General features: G+C 47.5%; 1 protein-coding gene across 1 annotated transcript in view; it reads right to left on the bottom strand.

The window, feature by feature from the left end:
- lsp1a (lymphocyte specific protein 1 a) overlaps positions 1 to 20,764 on the bottom strand; it is a 26,233-nt gene extending 5,469 nt beyond the window's left edge. Inside the window, exons 1-12 of the mRNA XM_047034699.1 lie at positions 20,472 to 20,764; positions 13,067 to 13,207; positions 8,656 to 9,109; positions 8,369 to 8,508; positions 7,980 to 8,250; positions 7,656 to 7,784; positions 4,892 to 4,935; positions 3,503 to 3,584; positions 2,615 to 2,752; positions 1,320 to 1,418; positions 894 to 977; positions 407 to 518 (exon numbers count right to left, since the gene is read on the bottom strand). Coding sequence (XP_046890655.1) covers positions 407 to 518; positions 894 to 977; positions 1,320 to 1,418; positions 2,615 to 2,752; positions 3,503 to 3,584; positions 4,892 to 4,935; positions 7,656 to 7,784; positions 7,980 to 8,250; positions 8,369 to 8,508; positions 8,656 to 9,109; positions 13,067 to 13,207; positions 20,472 to 20,530 — 1,753 coding nt within the window. The 5' untranslated portion in view covers positions 20,531 to 20,764. The remainder of the gene's footprint in view (positions 1 to 406; positions 519 to 893; positions 978 to 1,319; positions 1,419 to 2,614; positions 2,753 to 3,502; positions 3,585 to 4,891; positions 4,936 to 7,655; positions 7,785 to 7,979; positions 8,251 to 8,368; positions 8,509 to 8,655; positions 9,110 to 13,066; positions 13,208 to 20,471) is intronic.

Below are 20,764 nucleotides of genomic sequence, written 5' to 3'. Positions count from 1 at the left end.
TTCACAGCAGTGTTTTGCTATGCATTTTTGATTCCAAAAATGTCTTAAAAAGTTGTGAAGAATGGTAGTTGGACTGAAGATGATGGAAGGTTTGAGACACTTGGTGCTTTTGGTTTTGGCTGAATAATTCTTAATTGTTTGGCTGCCATTTTGTCAATATATAAAGATTTCATTGGTTGGATATCATTTAATCTACAGGACCAGCCAAATAAATGCTTGGCATCATCCTCAAGACAAAACGTGTGAGAATTTATTGGACTACAAAAATACCAAGTAGTTAGAGAAAAAAACAAGTTGTTATGCAAAATGTTGCTGATTAGAATACTTTGTGAAACTGTGTTGTTTTTGTGAAACACTACTTGATCTCACAACCAAGAATGGCTCCCTTTAAAGCAAGACTTCTCACCTGATTTTCCATTAGCATTGGTATATTCATCACCGTTCTCATCGACAGGAATCTTCTCATATTTTCCATGACCCGTCACAACAAATTTGTACCTCTTACCAGAGGGTGTACCCTGAGAAAATAGAGATTGGTTTAACACTACAGTATATTACAATAGGTGGAAACAATTGTGCATTGACACATTCATATTCCTAGCCTAATGTTCTGCATCATGTTCCAACTGTGGAACATTATCTAACTTATCTATCCAAAGATTTGGCTTTGAAATGTTAGTTTCAAAATAGGTTTGCACAGCGACTTGTGCTGCATTCTTCACCAAATGTTGTTCAAATTCTTCCCTATTTAAGACTCTTGGTATAATTTGGCCGAAAGAATGACAAGCATTGCACACAAGTTCTGAAATCTTCTCATGACATCCATAATGTCCTGGTGTAAGCCTTTCAAAATGTAACCTTGAGTCAGTTACAGCTCACAGTGGGGAGTTTACCTTGGCCCCAGGCCTTTCAGGGGATGAATCTCCAATGATCTCCCACATGTTCTTCTTCTGCATCACATCACCAGGTCTGACATCCTGAAACACCCACAACAAACAACACTTTCAGTTGGTTTGAGTTGAAAAAGGACACAAACCTTGAATCAAAGAGGTTTGAATCTCACCTACAGACACACTGTTTCCCACAAGGGGGCAGACTTAGACCTCACATGAGTTAGGGTTAGTAAATCACCATGAAGTCATTTCATCTTCAAAATGATAAATGCAACTTTACTTGACAACAAATATGCCTCAGAAGAAAGATGAGCAGGATACAGGCGTATAAAACTTCTGTTACACAGGTAAGGACCGCTTAATCGGTCACACAGGTAAGGACCAGTCCATCGGTCACACAGGTAAGGACCAGTTCAGGTGACTCACCGAGGGTCTGGAGGGAGACTGCTTGCCGCTGTCATCAGGGTTCCCCTTCACCCATTGGGTAATGAGGTCAGCCACGCCCACCTTCAGACCCTCAGCATCCTGACACACACATCACAACATGTTGAGTCTAGAGCCAGTGAAACCACTGCAGACCCTGACCCCACTGCTACACTGGATCACCACGGTCGTTGACTTGACACTTCTCATAAACCTGCCAAACAGTTGTTGTGAGGGAGGAGAGGGAGGAGAGGGAGGAGAGGGAGAGGAGGGAGGGAGGAGAGGGAGGATAGGGAGGAGAGGGAGGATAGGGAGGAGAGGGAGGAGAGGGAGTGGAGGGAGGAGAGGGAGGATAGGGAGGATAGGGAGGGGAGGGAGGAGAGGGAGGAGAGGGAGGAGAGGGAGGGGAGGGAGGAGAGGGAGGAGAGGGAGGACAGGGAGGAGAGGGAGGAGAGGGAGGGAGGAGAGGGAGGAGAGGGAGGGAGGAGAGGGAGGAGAGGGAGGGGAGGGAGGGGAGGGAGGAGAGGGAGGAGAGGGAGGGAGGAGGGGGAGGAGAGGGAGGAGAGGGAGGAGAGGGAGGAGAGGGAGGACAGGGAGGAGAGGGAGGAGAGGGAGGGAGGAGAGGGAGGAGAGGGAGGGAGGAGAGGGAGGAGAGGGAGGGGAGGGAGGGGAGGGAGGAGAGGGAGGACAGGGAGGAGAGGGAGGAGAGGGAGGGAGGAGAGGGAGGAGAGGGAGGGAGGAGAGGGAGGGGAGGGAGGGGAGGGAGGAGAGGGAGGAGAGGGAGGAGAGGGAGGAGGGGGAGGAGAGGGAGGAGAGGGAGGAGAGGGAGGAGAGGGAGGGGAGGGAGGAGAGGGAGGTTGCACCAGACCATGAGCCCTGAGCTGGGGTATCTGAGGTGACCTGGGAAACTCAATGCTCAGTAGAAAACACAGTCCACACGCGTTTATAAACAGAAGTGTGAGGTCCTTAGACCAGGGTGAAGATACTGAATTAGCCTGAGGACGTGTGGACTGTGCCATGTAGGGCCTGCATTCATTTGACAAAGATGAGTTTGAGAGCAGTATGTCTCAAGGCAGCAAGCTGGAAGTCAGTGGAACAAATTTGGCACAGCTCATTTCCTGGTGGTCATCAGTTCTGTATGATCTCTCTTATATCCTAATGTTAAACCTGTCTTCACAGCGAACCACAGACAGATACAGCCACAAGGGATGTCATCTGATTCTTTGTTTCTCTACATCCGCTGACAGACAGTCTGATCGTGTGGTCCTGGTGAGGAGGGGGTGTTCGTTGCTCCTTGCCTTGCAGGAAGTTCCCTTGGCTGGGCTCTGGCTCCAGGCTTCTCCAGCCTCAAACAGGTTCTTCTTGGAAGCGACAGCCTCAGGGGTGCTGGGGATGTCTACCAAGGCCTGCTTCGCTGCTTTAGCCTCCTGGGAACTCTGGAAAACACCCAGAAAAAAACAGTCGGTTTTACAAACCTATGTATATGTAACTAAGGGTTAACAGATGTCATCCTCACTATTACAGTATTTCTATTTAGAGTTTCAGTTAAGGAGAAGGAAGATGAAAATGCAAACACAACGGAATGCGGGACTACTACGTTGCCTGGGGAAACGTCCTTGTCTGGAAAGCAGGGCCTCCTGAACCGATAGTGACTTGCACACAGAGAATGACAGGTATGACTAAAGTGACACAAGACTGAGAGAGACAACCAAGTGGTGTTGGAGGAACCCATCCATCCTCTCCCAAATGAGAAGCCAGCTGGTTTGACAGTGTGCCCGACTTTGATGTGTCAACCTTGGCAGCAGCTCCCATGTTTACTGTAACCATGTATGAGACAGCAGAGAGACACAGTGTCTCACCCAGAGGGGCGGGGAACGGGAGCAGTCTGATGAAAGAGTAACGTGATGAAGGCATTCATCACCTCCTTCAAGGCAACGTCTGACAGGGGGAAGGAGCGGGGCGAGGGGAAGGAGAAGGGGAGAAGGAGGGGGAAGAGGAGGGGAAAAGAGAGGGGGAGGGGTGGAAGGAGTGGGAGAAGGAGGGGGAAGAGGAGGGGAAAAGAGAGGGGGAGGGGTGGAAGGAGAAGGGGAGAAGGAGGGGGAAGAGGAGGGGAAAAGAGAGGGGGAGGGGTGGAAGGAGTGGGAGAAGGCGAAGGAGAGGGGGAGAGAAACCAGCTGAGAGCTCACCTCAATGGCCTGGGTGTACTGCTCCAGTCTGTCATCCATCTTGGAAAGGAGAATAGGAGGCAGTGTCTTCTTGAAGCTGTTACTGTATCCAAAAACAAAGACATTCACTGAGGCCTCATGAATAATGACACCGGAGAATGAGAAAAATCACTTAAAAAAAGTATTTTGGAATCAGTTCCTGTGAGTGAGCAAGTTTCATAATTTCTCCCTTGAGAAATATTCCTTTCCCACACTGAGCTTCTCAACGTTTCACTTTCGTCTTCAAACTGAGCCTTTGATTGTGCGCTGCCATCCAGAGTTTGGCCGAGATATTTAGCACGGCTACAGGGCCCTCTGTCAGCACTGACCCAGAGAGACCCAGAGAGGTGAGCTCTCACTGAGCCAAGACAGTCTCTCCAGCAGCTGTCCAGAAACACAACCTAAGCAACATCTCAATGTCTCCACTAAACGCAAATAAACCCAAAGTATCAGGAAATAGTGACCCCTTGCTTCCTGTATTTCGCCATCACCTCAGTGTGTTTGCATTGGTATTAGGCGGGAATGTTTGTTAAAAGCATGTGGAGGTCCTTAAGGATAGGACTGGAAGTTTACACAGCTTGCTTAGGCATGACAGTGTTGTTTTAGTGTGATAAATGTTGTCCACATGACTTTATTTGGGACTTTCGTTATTGTCCAGTTGAGACGATGGATTGTTTGAATGATGTCATGCTTCTTGCAGCAGAACTGGCAGGAGACCCAATGGGTGAGACGTGCCATCCGTCTTCAGAGTTAGAGGAGGTTTTGATTGGCTCTGACTCTCTTCTCCACACACGACTTCCAGAGCACAGGGATCATCACACCTGCTGATGTTGTGCCTGAAACCATGTGGAGGAAAACGTGCCCGGAAATGACATCATGCTAGAAGGGAGCAGATCTCCCAGCGGTGGGTGGTGGTCTGTGTGCACCCCAGAGCCGGGAGCTCCTCAGCTCTGATAACTCACCACCAGACTGCCTGGAGCCGGACAGCAGGCCACAGCCATCCTTCACTAGCCACTAGAGAACCCAGCCCCCACATCTGGATCACGTTAAGCCAGTCTTAAATACCGCCTGGCGAAGGTGATGCACTGAGAGAGGTGGAGAGGTCGCCACCGGTCCCCACCTCTGTGTTTACGTTCAGACAGCAGCCCTGTCAGCTGGATCCCTGTCTTCCTGCCTCAGACGTGCATCTACTGAGGGCCTAGGACTAGGGGCAGGTCTATGGGCATAGCCAAGTCCCTCTGTGACACTGCTCGTAAAAATGGCTATCCAAACACACTTGATTGGAGTTATCCCCCTTTCTCTGAATGTACAATTTGAGAAACGGTTTGAGGAATGAGCTTGAGTCGTACGATGTGCTGTTTGACCGCTTACCTTTTCTTGAGGGATCGGTTCAAGGATTCCGTTCTCTCTGTGATCTGGAACAGAAGAGGAGAACAGTGTGGATGTTTACCCCCACAGATTTACTCAGACTGGGAAAGCTGCTGATAGCGTTAATTACAGATCTGCACTCAGCCAAAATCAAACAGAACCGTGTCTACTGGTCTTTATCAAGCATCTGGGACATGTCACTTCCTATTAATATGACATCTTCAAGCTACATTGTTCAATCCAAGTTTTGTTGTTAGTTTTATGAAGAATTATTTTAAGGGTACATTAAGTTTTGACCATTTCAGCTGCATGCTATAACCTAGAGCTCATATTTACAGCATTCTGACGGGTGTTTTAGATGACGACATTGACATTTTATTATCTACTTGGACTGCCTTACAGTTTGCTTCTGCTGAATGTGAAACAGCCAGTCTCTTCCAAAGGAAATGCTGCTTTAAGTCTTCACTAGGCTTCAATTTTCTGGTGGTTATCAAAATAACTAAATCATTATCTGTGTAGAAGCGTGTGGTTGGGAAAGGGATCAGACAGCAGTCAGCCCTCGGCTGCCAGAGGGGTCCTGCTTCAAAGTAGCCATGGCCAGGCATGCTTGCATGCTCTGGTTCCACCCACACACAAGGACCCCTTATGTTGCAGCTGAAACCCTGGACCTGAATCAAAGAGCGCAGCCTTCAGACCCCCACTCACCAAGCCATCATTTTGTGCTGTCAAACCCTCTTCATTCTCTCTGTGAACTCAAACACAAGCAGAGGGAAGCTGATGACAGCAACCCGGAGGTGACCTCCTGAACACATCACCTCACACACCCCAGACCCACATTGACAACATGGAGGTCCTTCAGTGTAGTTTCAGTTCAGTGAAGTTGTATGTCTACTTATTATTTATCCTGTTCAGCAGCAGGTTACCTTGCCGGAAGGAACTGGTCTTGTCAGAGTAATGTGTTAGAAATAGCATGCGGCTGAACTGCTCTTGTCAGAGTAATGTGTTAGAAATAGCATCCGACTGAAACGGCATTATGGCCCAGATTTAGAAGTTGATTTAGCTGGATCCAAATATGATTATTGGACCAGATAAGATTTAAACGTAATATGAAATTAATCATTTAAGTTTTACTGACAAATGACTCATTGAAAGATGAGAAATGCAACATTTGACAGACAACACCAGGTTGCAGAACACAGAGGTCATGCGTTTCAAAGCACAAGCCAGGCAGTGGCAGCGTAACACTGGATCACAATCACACACGGTGCTGCTTAGTGGACATTGTTGTTCATTAGCTTGGCAGACAGTCAAACACAAATGGACATGTGCAAAACACGTCTTTGCCCCTGACCTGTAGGACAGCATGTTCTACTTGTCCACAAACCAGAGGAACAGAAGTTGGCTGGTGCTTTAACACAGACATGCTATAAAAGCTATAATTCTGTCTTATCGTAGATGGTTTGATGGTGTAAAAAACTAAAAGTGAGGGAGGGTTATTCAATGTCCAAACTCAGAGCAGCGTTTGTCTCTGTTGACACATTGAACACACACACACACACACCAGTCCAAATCCATGTGTGAAACACTACATGCAGCAGAGAACAGGAAAGTGGAAACAGTGCGAATGCTGACATTTGGATCACACATGTCACACACATGATGAACACACACACATGCAACTTACTGGCTCAAAACTCAACTCACGGTGGCTGCAAAAATTAAAGTTACAGTTCATAACTTTGCTTGCTGTTCATATATTCAGTATACTGTATACATACATATATATATATATATAGCTTATGTTCACATTGCCCAGCTAGATGTTACAAATAAAGTAAACCTGTTACTGTATATTGTTAGTATTATTATTATTATAGTTCCGTTGCTGTATATTGTTACTGTTATAGTTTTTATTACTAGTTGGAGACAACGGGGGACTGGCTGTTTTCATCCTTATTCGTATAAGTATAACCTACTTTAGAGTTCTTTCCCCTGGAACAAATTTCATGTTCCAACTGAGGGGGGCTGTCGTTGTTTTGGTGTGTGGGGCTGCATCAAATACCCTTTTTGCTCTGTTAAATTGCTGCACTAGTCCACACTTGACCGGTGGGGATCTCATTCTATTTTGACTGTAACTGTTAGCTGCTCCTGGCATTCTCTAATCCCTGCTCTCCTCTCTGTCCCCCCCCCCACACATTCCCTGTGGTGTGGGGGGTTTGAGCTGTCAGGACCTGCTTGGTCGTCGGTCTGCCAACGCTGAACCAGGTCGTCACCCGGAATCCAGTCTCCATGACGGCCAACAGCGAGTTTCCCGGTCCCATCCAACGTCTATAAAGCCGAACAATGGATTTTGGTGTTTCAAAACCCATTGACACTGTATGACTATGTTTAGCTTGTGTTCTGCTCCTCTCTCTTACCAACCGTCTCTGGAGGAGGGGATCCCTCTCTGAATTGCTCCTCCCAAGGTTTCTTCCATTTTTTCTCCCGGTGGGAGTTTTTCTGGGAGTTTTTCCTTGTCTTCCTTGAGGGTTTAGGTTGGTTGAGGGGCAGTTCTATGGGCGCATGTGAAGCCCTCTGTGACATGCTTGCGTGTAAAAAGGGCTATACAAATAAATTTGATTTGATTTGATTTGATTTGATACATATACAGTTCATGTATATGACAGTTATTGTGTTTAAATATATTTAAAGCATGATTGTTTTGAGAAATACACTATAGCCATGTTAGGTTTAACTGGTCAGTGACAGACCTCAGAGGAAGTGTTACCTTGTGTGTGGGGCTGAGAGGGCTGAACATCTCTTCTCCATCCTCCACAGAGGCACTAAGCGTCTTCATCTTTGCTGCCGCCTGCATCCTCCTCCGCTCAATGTCCTCCTTCATCCTCCTCCGCTCCGCCTGAGACACAGCACCCCCACAGTTCAGACAGGGCTACCCTGGTCTCCAGGGCTGCTTGTGCAGATGTGCTTCCCTTGCTCATGATTTGGAATCATATTCTATTCATAATTATACAAATAAATAATATATTTTGTGATTATATATTATATGAAACCAAACTATATTTGTGTGTGTCTTCAGACTGTGTTTCTTCACCTCTTCCTTGGCCTGGCGTTGCTGCTCCTCCGCCCCCCTCCTGCGCTCCTCTCCCTCCCTGGCCTCCCGCCTCTCCTCCCTCTTCCTCTTCAGCTCCTCCAGCTCCTGCTCTGCCTCTGTCTGCCTCAGACGGAGCAGCTCCAGCTCCTGGTTCTCCTTCTCCTGGTGGCAGCGTCTGAACTTCTCCAGCCTCTGCTCTGTCTCCAGAATCATCGCCCTTTCTTCAGCCTCCGCCAGCTCTGCTGCTGGGGCTGCGTGGCGGATGGAGGTACTGGAGAGAAAATAGAGGTTGATTGAGGGAGAAATAACTGATTTTTGTTGCAGAATGTGCTGTAGGTCCGCTCTACACACACATCGATACGAGGGATGTGATTTCTTTACTAACTCACCTGGAAGTCCTTTTGGTTTTTACCAGGTGAGATGTCACTTCCTCTCTGGGTGCATTGCCATTGGTGTTGTGCTTGGCTTCCTGATTCACAAACACTTTTGATGTGTGTGACACCTTCACTTCTTGTCTTCTCTCCTTCACCTGGAGGTAGACAGACAGATTAGTCACATGCTGGGTTTGAGATGGGTAGTTTTCCAGAATAGACTTCTTCCGATCCCATGATTTTGATTAACTGGAGATGTAGGAATTTCAAACGATCTTTGAATGCTGTTCAGGGAAGACCCTTACCTCAACCTCCGGTCTCTGGTTCTCCTTCAGGACTCTCATCTGCTCCACTCGCACCTCCTCCTGCTGTCTCTCCTTCACTCCCCCTCGGACCCTGTCCTCTTTATCCTCCTCATTTCCCTTCCTCCTCTTCTCACCCTCCTTCCATGTCATTGTCTTCACCTCCTCTTTGTCCTTGGGTTTTCTTTGCAGACGCATTGCGGTCATGTCCGTGATGGAGAGGGTGTTTTCGGGCGTTTCAGCTGCTCTGCTTGCCGCCTCCTGCCCCAGCCCCTGCCCCAGCCCCTGCCCCAGCTCTTGCCCCAGCCCCTGCCCCAGCCCCTGCCCCAGCCCCTGCCCCAGCTCCTGCCCCAGCTCCTCCATGCGCTGCTGCCGGCGTCTCTCCAGGCGCTGGGTCCAGTCGCTGAAGCCCTCATCCTCCTCCAGAGAGCTGCTTGTCTTCAGCTCGCCGTCGTACCTGAGGCAGGCACAGGAGATACGACACAGTTAGCGTTCAGGTACACCTAGCGTAGCTTGATGTGGAGATGCTTACGATGAGCTGATGGTACCTAAATCTTTGGTTTCCTTTTTTGAGCAGTTGGACTGTACTGAACTTGTTGTGGTCGTTTGGTTTGTCAACAAATTAAATTTGCGAGGCTAACCACTACTAACAACCAAGCGCAACAAACAGATAAAAAGATATAAAACCACTAATGTATTTAAGTTTGGGATGGATGCAAAACAGCAGTGCTGCGGACATTAGCAGTGAGCACACACAGCTCGTGGCCAGCGGGAGTGAATAACAGGATGAGCCTTCCACAGCTGGAGCTTCACACAGCTCACCTCAAGCTGCCACCACAGCAAACACAACACGAGGAAACAGCTGCAGTGAGCAAGCTGTCTGTGGACACTGATCATGTTGTTGCTGCGTGTTCTGTGCTGCCAGGGGCTAGGCTGCATGATACCCAGCTGGAACCACAGAGGTTTGAGGTGGGTTGACATCAACACCTGATTTCACCACATAGTGGCTTGTGGCCGTGAGGTGTGGGTGTGTGTTTTAGTTTAGGTTGTCCTAACGTGGTTAAATACAATACAACGATGTTAAGCCTTGCTTTGTTCAGCACACAGTCTCAAGGTTTTGGCATGGTATAGACAGGCAGATGACCAAAGAAAGTTCACATGAAAATGTATTTAAGGCAATGTATTTTTTGTGTGTGTGTGTGTGTATGTCTGTGGCACGATTATCAAGCTCCTGTAGGAAGTTGAAATGTGCCAGGTGTATGGCACATGCCAGGTCTATTGCACCTGCCCCGAGGACTATTCACAACAAATAACTCGTCTAAACGCAACAAACACGTTTGCCGCCAAACGGACTCGCGTTTGTTGAAAACAAAGCAACAAGCCTCACAAAACTTTGCCTGGCTCTGCCCTCCAACGTACTTCCGCTACATCACAAATTAATTTTGCAGTTAACTAATTGGGTAACACAGAATTCACGTCATCATCACAGAACATTATTCTTACAGCGCCATGAAATGAAAGGACCATTGGGGGAAAAGGGTCATGGACAGGTTAGGATTGTAGGAAGAGGCCGTTATGACAGGTAAATAAAAATGTGGGTAATCTTAACAACCCTTGTGACACTGACGGCGCTATTCAGCTAGCTAGGATAATAGTGATTTGATTAGAAAATGTAAACAGGGAACGCACATCTTCTCTGCTAAGACAACTAAAAGAACCCGTCACAGTCTAAAATATAAACCACATGGTCACTAAACTTTCTGTAAAAAGTTGATGCTTGCAGTACGAGTCCCGCTGACGCCGGCTGTGGGGTAAGTTACGGGTGTGACGGGTATGTATGTAACAGCTGTAGCCACGCTCCGTCACGACAAGGCTCGTTCACCACTCGCTGGGCTCGTACGCACGACTTCCGATCTGCCAAGCATGGCCACTACCAGCTACGCCAAAGAAAAGCTAGCTCTTCGTTGACGCGGGGGGCCTATTACATACCTGAGGAGTGAGTTTCACGGTTCTAACTCCGTTATACAGGCGTAAGACTGCCTAAGACGGTGTAGTTTACCGTCATCTCTTCTCCCAGGTCGACAGGTCAGGCAGTGGGGAAAGGGCATGGTGAGATCTAAACACTCCAGGGGCAAGAACGACTTCACCGAATAACTCGCTTTATGGAACAGCCCCCCCTCCCCCGATCACTATGCTACACGTAAAAAAGATATACACCTCAGAATAAACAACTGGATAATAGACCTCCCTCCCTTGACAGTATAGTTTCCAACCTAAAACTGGGGTAGTGGCCAAAATGCATTTTTCCTGATTTTTTATGTGGCACTGAAAGAATGTGTTTTATGAAGTGCCATGTTTTCCAATTCATCACTGGCTCTTAATCAGAAGTGATGTTCCAAAACCATACACCTAAGAGTTCTGTTAGAATTTAGTATGTAACCTACTCATTAGCTATGTATTCATTAAGTATAAATCCACACGCCTTGTATTTTCAGTCACTGGTTAATTGAGTGCATTTTTGCACTTCATGGTAGGGCAACCCATGCCCCTCATGTTGGCTAATATTGAACCAACTGCTTTTGGTCAACACACAAAATATGCAGAGCCACCTACATCAACCTACACACCATATTTGGTTTCATCAAAACACCTGCTTTTCAAAACTATGGAAACTCTTTTCTTGTAGCACCACAAGGCCCATTTCCCACAGAGATTTTCCCAGTGTGAACTTTAGCAGGGTCACCACGGGTAACTCCAAACATGCGCGCCTGCTTTCTTCCACTCCCCGACACTCTACAGAGAGCTCTATTAGTGAAGCATTCTATTTATAACTACTTGCACTACCACAACGATGGTCCCATTCTTTATTTCCTTTAAGTCCTGGGATGAAAGGGTTTAATCCTGCCGGGAGCTGGGTGTAAAGAATGCAACTGGCATTTCCAACCTGATTAAGCTGTTTAGCTAGCTACTAAAGTAAACTAATGTGAACATATGTCAGGTTGTTTGTTTTACAACTTCTATGGCTAATAAGGAATAATGAGCAAGTACGCTTTTCAACGTTTGAATGCTTTACGTATGAAGTAATGTACTAGATGTTGTTTATGCCGACTTGTTAGCGTGCGGCGGCTGGCAGTTAAACAACACCTGCAGGAGCGGAATGTTTGAACTGTTACAACAGGACTGTGGTTGTGTTCAAAACAAAGAACAAGTTCAAAATCTGGTTGGTCGTGAGGTGCTGACGGAGCTTGGTTGTCACGGACACAACCTTACAGTCGGCCAGTGATGACATGACTATCATTTGATCTTCTGAACCAGTATGCAAAGTACCACTGCTCCCCCAGGGGTGCAGAGAAGAAACAGCTTGCTTTCCAAACCGTTGTTGAACTTTCCCAAGCCTCTCTTTGATCAAGCCACAATTACAGACTACAGTGGGACTACCCCATGGCAAGTTACCACAGAAAGACACAGCCTCTGATTCAATATATGGCTTATTTGTCTCCCTCTTTCTCACTACTTGGAGAAGGTGTTGGATAAATTGTCCATAATTACGCTTCGGAGATTAAAAAGTGCAAAACTACTCTAAGATCTTTATGACATGGCAGTAGTTCTCCAAGACACTCAGTAAACATTCTTTAAAAATGGTGTAATGAGAAGGCAGCTGTGTCCTGCACTTGGGGAAAGAGGAGAGAGAGAGACAGAGGGAGAGAGAGAGGGAGAGAGAGGGAGAGAGAGAGAGAGAGAGAGAGAGAGAGAGAGATAGAGAGAGAGAGAAGGAGAGAGAGAGAGGGAGGGAGGGTATGTAAATGAAAGGATAAGGAGATGAAAGAAGATTAATGGCATTTCTTACGTAATGTTTTTTTTTTCTTAACTAAGAACAGTACCATAAGCTTCCCTGGATATATGGCCAGCAAGAGGGAACTAGCTTAGTCGCACTCTTGTGACAGGCTAGGTTGATGTTACCACAACTGGGAACAATCAACTTGACGAACACTCCTGATGCTAAGTTTGATGATCATTTTTCAATCTCAGAACTACAGTTAGAACAGGAGGCGTGGGAATTGTTGTTCCAATCCTATATTGAGTGATTTATGTGTGATGATGGATACAAAGCCAGTGTTGCAACTTTCCGCTACTTTGGCAATCTCCGGTTTTGTTGTTTGGCAGCAACCAAATAACCTGTACCGATTTGTGAATGACGTCACTTTAACCTTTCTTAGTGTTCAAGTGTTCCCGGTGTTTATAGAAGTGGGATATGTCAGATCTGTAATTGTTCTTCCTTGTACATCTACAGATCTAAAGTCTGACAATACATGACGTCATCACGTAATCTAACGACTTTTCAGAGAGCCAATAGCGACTTCTGGTGAGTTTTTATTGAATGATGTTTTCAGCAGCTCTGTAGGGATGTACTGACATGCCGTCCTCAGCCGGGGTGCCGTTGTCCTGGGAGACGCCTCCGGGGGGGCTGCTTCCTCTGCGGAAGGATTCCCGTGCCCTCCGCCTGCGCTCCCTCTCAACCTCCTCAGCGTCCTCCACGCTCCTCTGGGTCGTCACTCTGGAGAGAACACAGAACAACAACACTGTTTCAACCCTCACAAGACCACGTTTGGTTTTCCCTTCTTCATCAAAGCCCTTCCTTTATTCCTGGGATTCCCTGAGTCATCATCCTCCAGCCTCCTCGGCAGGCAGCCCCAGAGCGTCTCCAAACAATGAGGCTGTTCAGTTAAGGGACGCTGGGATAGCTTGGAGAGAGCCTGTCAGCAGGACATCTGTTTCAGGAACGTATGTGCTGCTTGCTGAGGATGAGCGATGGCGCCCGGGCAGAGCATCACTGTGTTAATCTCAACAGACACACGTGTGCCTCACCCAGAGTTAGCAGTGTGCAATAACACCCATTCATCATGACAAATATGTAAACCGTGTCTTGGGACGAAGAATAGCTTAGGGTGTGTCAGTGTTTCTGTTTGTCTGTGTGCCTGTGTGCTGTGTGTCCGTTTGTCTGTGTGTCTGTTTTTCTGTGTGTTGTGTGTCTGTTTGTCTGTGTCTGTGGTGAGGGACAGCCTATCTGCTTGAAGCAGAAAAACAGCAGGACTGACTGGTGGGTTGGCGTCGTAGTACGACTCTCATATCCATTTGGCTTGGGCCAATTAACTGCAGTTCAGGTCACTAATAGGAAGCTAATGGGTCCCGGGTGCTGTGTCACCACCTGATCACCCCATCTGTTTCTGGAGGCTCTCTGATTTACCACAGCCTCTAAAAGTCTATCTCAGAGGCTCAGGGCATGACCTCTGACCCTCCAGCAAGCCACACATGCTGTCTTTTATCTCGGGGTCATATTGACGTCCATTAGGTCTTTTTTTACAGCTTTTAACTTTCAAGTTGCTAAATGAGCCCTGCTCCCCCTCTGCCGAGGCCCAGCTCCTCCTCTCCTTCCTGTGTTGTCATCCCAGCATTAGCTCACCAGCCAGGGCAGCGAGAGCAGCCTGGTGTGGGGGAGAGGAAGCGAGGGAGAGGGCTCGAAGGGGAGGTCAGAATGCAGCTGGATCTGGGTCACTCTGTCATTATGCTGACTTTGTCTCTGTGGCACAGATCGTGTACAGTCCGAGTCAGCTGGAAACATTCAAATTTTTGGATCAATGTGCCATTTCACTTTCTATATCCTGTTTAAATAGGCAGACCGTGCAAGAAAACACGGCTTCCATCTCAGGGCTTTGGGGTGAGGAGTGAGACAGGACTGAATGCTGTCCAACCACACTTCACCGCCCTCACCAAATATTTTCCCTTTCATCAATATTCTAGGATGATGTCATCCTCAGCACAGGTCAGACATGTGACCCAGACAAGGTGATTCATCTTTCACTGACTGGTTTGAAATCATCAGGATTACTAATGCCTCATTCAATCATCCAAAATCTGTTTCCATTCTAAGTGACCTATTTTCTAATTCCTTGTCCTTCTACTGTATGCTAAAGTTGGGGGAGGAGGAGGGGAGGAGGAGGGGGAGGAGGAGGGGGAGGAGGAGGGGGAGGAAGGCAAGCCTGGGCTCGCTGCCTGTCAGAGGTCTGCTGCTGCAGCAGAGGCAGGGCAGCTGATACAGGTGTGATCAGCAGAGGCAGGCAGGGCAGCTGATACAGGTGTGATCAGCAGAGGCAGGCAGGGCAGCTGATACAGGTGTGATCAGCAGAGGCAGGCAGGGCAGCTGATACAGGTGTGATCAGCAGAGGCAGGCAGGGCAGCTGATACAGGTGTGATCAGCAGAGGCAGGCAGGGCAGCTGATACAGGTGTGATCAGCAGAGGCAGGCAGGGCAGCTGATACAGGTGTGATCAGCAGAGGCAGGAAGTGCCCTGGGTCAAACGAATCACACCTGAGGTTAGTGTGTACAGGAATGTCTTTTGGGTGTAAAACAGTACTTGTTTTATTACAGTATTTGTTTAATCTTTCTCAAAATTACTTACTTACTGTCTTTATTGTTATGCACCAATCTACGATAGCAAATTATTGAAATGTGTAATTACTTGGCAATAAATCAGATTCCGATTCTGTAAGAGGAAAGTGTTTCAGTGTAAGGTTATATATCAAGCTATATACAACTGGAAACACCAGCTTGTGTCTGGTACGGTTTGGCCCCACATTTCCATAAATCATCAAGTCCTGAATAAAAGTCACTACTGCTCTGTTCTACTTCAGGCAAAAGTCTGTAACCCCCAGTTCTACTGGCGCCGTTGAATGTTAATCCAACAAATGGGAACTTAGGAATCACTTCAGTAGTTCATTTCCCCACTGAAGCCCCCATGTTAATTATGACACCTGGCTGTTAAAGACTTGAAAGCATGCTGTCATTGTTAGACCAGAAGACTCGTGACCTTTGACCCCTGTGATGGATCAGACAGGGAAAACCTTGCAGCTTTCCCGCCACTGGGGAAATGTGTCACACCTTCTGAGTCACATACCTTCTGTCTGCCTGGTGGCCTCTTTCACAAACGCACACGACCACACGCCCTGAACACCCATTCAGTTAAAGCTCGGTGAGTCGTTTGTACAGTTATGTTATGTTTGTACTTGTCTGTAGTTTTCTTAACTGCGGTCACAGAGGCCATTCACAGGAAGCTGGACTCATTTCATCTTAAGGCAAAACAAAGATTGTGCACTCTGAGAACTTTTCTTAAGAGTAGTTGTTGTCACTGTCTTGTTGAACAATGACATAATCCCAAATGATTTCATTTCCAGGTCTGCCAGGATCTGTTACACAGACACTGAAGACGCGGAGGCGGGATGGGAAACCTTTCTGGAATTGGGTCATTGTTGTCTTTGAAACAAGTTTCAACAGTTGTGGAGGTCATTTAATCACATAGAAATGTTTATACAAAGACTGCAGGACTTAAGACAGAACCCAAACAAGCTTAGAGCAATTCACAATAGTTACTACCTGACGAAGGCCTTACAAAAATGTGTCAGTTTAGAAACATACCTTATGTTGAGCATGACAAGATAAGAAAAGGCATCTTAATTATATGTCGTCCGAGTGATCCCTGCAAGCTAAGATGAGCTTCTGAGAATGTGGTATGACCTCACTTGTTCAAAATCAAACCCGTAAAAATTCTTCTTAAAAAACCTCCTGGTTCGTCTCCCAGGCAGTGCTGTGCACACTGCACAGCTCAGAAAAACACGACCACACACTGCACACCTCAGAGAAACACCACCACACACTGCACAGCTCAGAGAAACACCACCACACACTGCACACATCAGAGAAACACCACTACACACTGCACACCTCAGAGAAACACCACCACACACTGCACAGCTCAGAGAAACACCACCACACACTGCACAGCTCAGAGAAACACCACCACACACTGCACACCTCAGAGAAACACCACCACACACTGCACACCTCAAAGAAACACCACCACGCACTGCACACCTCAGAGAAACACCACCACACACTGCACACCTCAAAGAAACACCACCACACACTGCACACCTCAGAGAAACACCACCACACACTGCACACCTCAGAGAAACACCTCCACACACTGCACACCTCAGAGAAACACCACCACACACTGCACACTTCAGAGAAACACCATCACACTCTGCACAGCTCAGAGAAACACCACCACACACTGCACAGCTCAGAGAAACACCATCACACACTGCACACCTCAGAGAGACACCACCACACACTGCACACCTCAGAGAAACACCACCACACACTGCACACTTCAGAGAAACACCGCCACACACTGCACACCTCAGAGAAACACCACCACACACTGCACCTGGCCATTTCCACACAGCCCCTCATGCTGACCGGACAGACAGCGGTCTGACTGTGTTGCCAGGGACGTGGGGTGTGTTGCCAGGGACGTTGGGTGTCCAACTGACGAGTCAGGGTCTCCTGTTAGCTGGCAGCCAGTCATCACATTGTTATGGCTGGGTGTCGCGCCCCCTGTTCAGAGCACAAACGGATCACTGCTCATTTCCTCAGCGCAGGCAGGCTGGAAGCCCAGACTCCTCACAGCTTTATCTGCCTGTGGGGTCTAGGCAAAGGTTCTTTTTTTTTACTCTAAAAGTCTATCGTTCATCACCTGTGTCAACGGAACATTCTGACGAAATTCAACTGTCCTTGCTGGGAGATAGTCAGGTGTGACTGTGCGATTACTGTTTACAGTAAATCTGTTTCGCCCTCCTGTCTTGTTTGAAGGGATTTTATGGTTTCGGGATTCTTTAGTGTTTGTTTTTACATTTACATTTAGTCATTTAGCAGACGCTCTTATCCAGAGCGACTTACAGTAAATACAGGGACATTCCCCCCGAGGCAAGTAGGGTGAAGTGCCTTGCCCAAGGACACAACGTCATTTGGCACGGCGGGGAATTGATCCAGCAACCTTCGGATTACTAGACCGACTCCCTCACCGCTCAGCCATCTGACTCCCACGTTTTTGTGTCTTATCTTATCGAGCAGGAATCTCAACAAGGTGACATCACTGGCGATCTTCTTAAGTATTGCATATTTAGAGCATAATGTGAGGTGAGGGAGAAACTCCAGTGTTTACTTTACACTGTGGACAACCTTTAGCCGGGCACACAGGCATATGTGTACAGAGCATGCTGCAGAGGGCTCACTGGCCCCTGCACTCACCAGGAGGAGCCCCCGCATTCCTGACGGCCTTATCTCCCCTGTATCGTAAACAGAGCACAGCCAGTCACCCGGGCAGGGTCAGGGGTCACAGCAGGGCCTGCAGTGAGGGTCTGTCGATACAGTTTAGGAAAGACGAGAGCAAAACTGAACGTTTCTCATACCTGGACAGATCCTGAATGACATACCACTACTGCAGTAGTGTTCTGTAGGATAGGACGAGAGATGGGGGGCCTGGGTTGCTTTCTCTTGGCTGATTCGAAACAGATCAGCCCCACATGACCTCTCTGACCCACTGACTTACAAAAAGTGAAAAACACCACTTTAAGAGGTTCTGGACTTAAGATACCTCGGATTATGACAGAGATTTTTCAAATAGAAACTATCGTGGATTTGGTATAAACCTTACTTTGTTTTACAAACTGAGGAGAAGATGTATATAAACAGGAACTGGAAACAAATTGAATACTTCAAGATTTCAAACAAGTCAACCTATCACAGTTTCGTCTCAAAATACCTGAAGAATGTCTCAATGTGAGTCATCTGAGGCGATTAGTACTGCCTAAAACGTTTTCTGAGCAATGTGCCTCTTTTGCGGTGGTAGAGGGTGATGTCATCCTCTCTCTGAGAGGGTCCTTACAGCGTTAGCAGACGTGCATCTCAACATCCAACCTGAAGAAACTCTCATTCTTTATTTTCCAAATACGCTTCCATTAAATGAAATTTACTTTGTGCCAACATCCCCCCCTCTCTAAAACTGTAAAGAGTTAGAGTTAGAAGCACTACATAGCAGAGGGGGAGAATTTGCAGCATTTTATCCAGGGCTGTAGGTCATTAAAGAACTGGTTCTCAAGTATAACAGCTGTACACTATTTGTACATACATGCAACTGGCATGAGTCTCAGAGAGATGAATGCATGCCAGTGAGATGAGTAGTCCCCTGGTGGAGAGGCAGGGGAGCGGGCAGCTCTGGACAGGGTCTGAGAGCCCCTGTAAGGAGGCAGGGGAGCGGGCAGCTCTGGACAGGGTCTGAGAGCCCCTGTAAGGAGGCAGGGGAGCGGGCAGCTCTGGACAGGGTCTGAGAGCCCCTGTAAGGAGGCAGGGGAGCGGGCAGCTCTGGACAGGGTCTGAGAGCCCCTGTAAGGAGGCAGGGGAGCGGGCAGCCCTGGACAGGGTCTGAGAGCCCCTGTAAGGAGGCAGGGAAACAGCAGCTCTCAGCTGTCTAACACGGCACACCTGTGTTCCAAGACCCTCCAACACACAACGCAGGAACACCAGGAGCTCACTACTAAACGCACCCGCCTAAATGTGAGTTTTCATCACAGAGTGAAGAAATCACCTTTTTCTTTGTTAGTGAGAACTGGTTATTGTGTTTCTGTTTCCACACACCTTCCCAATCACGTTCTGCTGATCTGTAAATGTAATGCAGGATATCAAATCTACCATTCGTAGGGCTGCTGAACATGCCTGGGCCTCCCAGCATTGGGCTTGTGTTACCTCTCCTGGCTGTTTCTTGAGTGTTTTCCTCCAGCATTGTGTTGACTGATCCCTGAATCTGCTTTCAATGGAAGGTGTCAGTTTACAGAGCACCTCTGCTCATCTACTGGTTCTCTCCCACAGAGAACATGCTGGAAGGGAGGGTTAAGGTCAGGCATGTCGCCACCAGGGAGGAACCCCCTAACAAAGGGCCCAGCCATGTCACCCCTGACCTCTGACCCCGCTCGCTGGCCCAGTTTCCCTCAGCCTCAATTATCAGGAGAGTTGGAGGCACGGTCTCTCTCTCTCTCCTCTCTCTCTGTCTCTCGGTCTCTGTCTCTCTCCTCTCTCTGTCTCTCTCCTCTCTCTGTCTCTCCTCTCTCTCTGTCTCTCGGTCTCTGTCTCTCTCCTCTCTGTCTCTCTCCTCTCTCTGTTTCTCTCCTCTGTCTCTCCTCTCTCTCTTGTTTTTACTTGTTTTTATTTTTTTCTTCTTCCCACGTCTCCGAAACACACACACAAACACACACGCACACACACACACACACACACACAAGGAGTGCAATAAATCAACAACACAGCACTATACCATGACCAGGTTCAGTCCCAGGAGATTAACACAGAATGCTGGTCACTGAATTCCTGTCTGTAATCAGAGCTGAGGTGCACACACACACACATTCTCACAATGTGACCCAAAACACAGTAATCCGTCTGGTCTGTTATCAGGCAAACATGTTTACCTAAAAGCTCAACCAAAGCTGAGACAGCCAGAGATATTCATTAGTAGGAGTGCCTACCATGCCCAACACACATGCTCATTCTCTGAAGTGGTTTGGACTCTGGGAAATATTAGTTTTAAGGGGAATGCCAAGATTGGTTTTCAGTTTCAGCATTACCAACTGAGTCAACATGATTTATCCAGAGATACTGTAAGTTGAGGGATGACATGTTCCCACTAATATGAAGATCACAAAACCTTGTGATTACAGTAAATATCTGATTTGAGAGTTCAACTCTGCCTCTCTCTAGTCAGTAAAAGTAGAATGTTGAATGTTGTCTAAAGAACAAAGACAATAATCACATTGTTTACGTAACCTCAAATTCCCAACAACAGCTTAACTAAAACACAGACTTCATTGACTTGACTACCTTGAATGACTTAACTTTGGTCCTAAAAACAGTTTTGACACGGTGCTTACCTCAGCAGGTTCTGTAAACCTTGCTTGCTGGAGTTTCTTCTCAGGATTGCACCTGACATGGTTGTTCGTTCTCCTTCACTAATGTGAAAATAAAAACACAATGTTGCTCCACAAAGTCAGTGTCTCTCCAGCACTGCTCCCAGCCCACGGGTTCTGTACGCTGTCCGGGGTGGTTTCTGCCCTCCCTTCCCTTTCTCTCTCTAACAACACCTCTGCCTCTCACACACTGTAGCGTACACACAGCTCCTGTCCCCCACGCAGTCTGGAGAGAATACCAGCCCAGCTTAAAGCGC

The sequence above is a fragment of the Hypomesus transpacificus genome, chromosome 14 (genome assembly GCF_021917145.1).
Source record: "Hypomesus transpacificus isolate Combined female chromosome 14, fHypTra1, whole genome shotgun sequence".
In the NCBI taxonomy this organism is placed as follows: Eukaryota; Metazoa; Chordata; class Actinopteri; order Osmeriformes; family Osmeridae; genus Hypomesus; species Hypomesus transpacificus.
The sequence above is the reverse complement of the archived record's forward strand: the minus strand, read 5'-3'. Positions and strand labels throughout refer to the sequence as shown.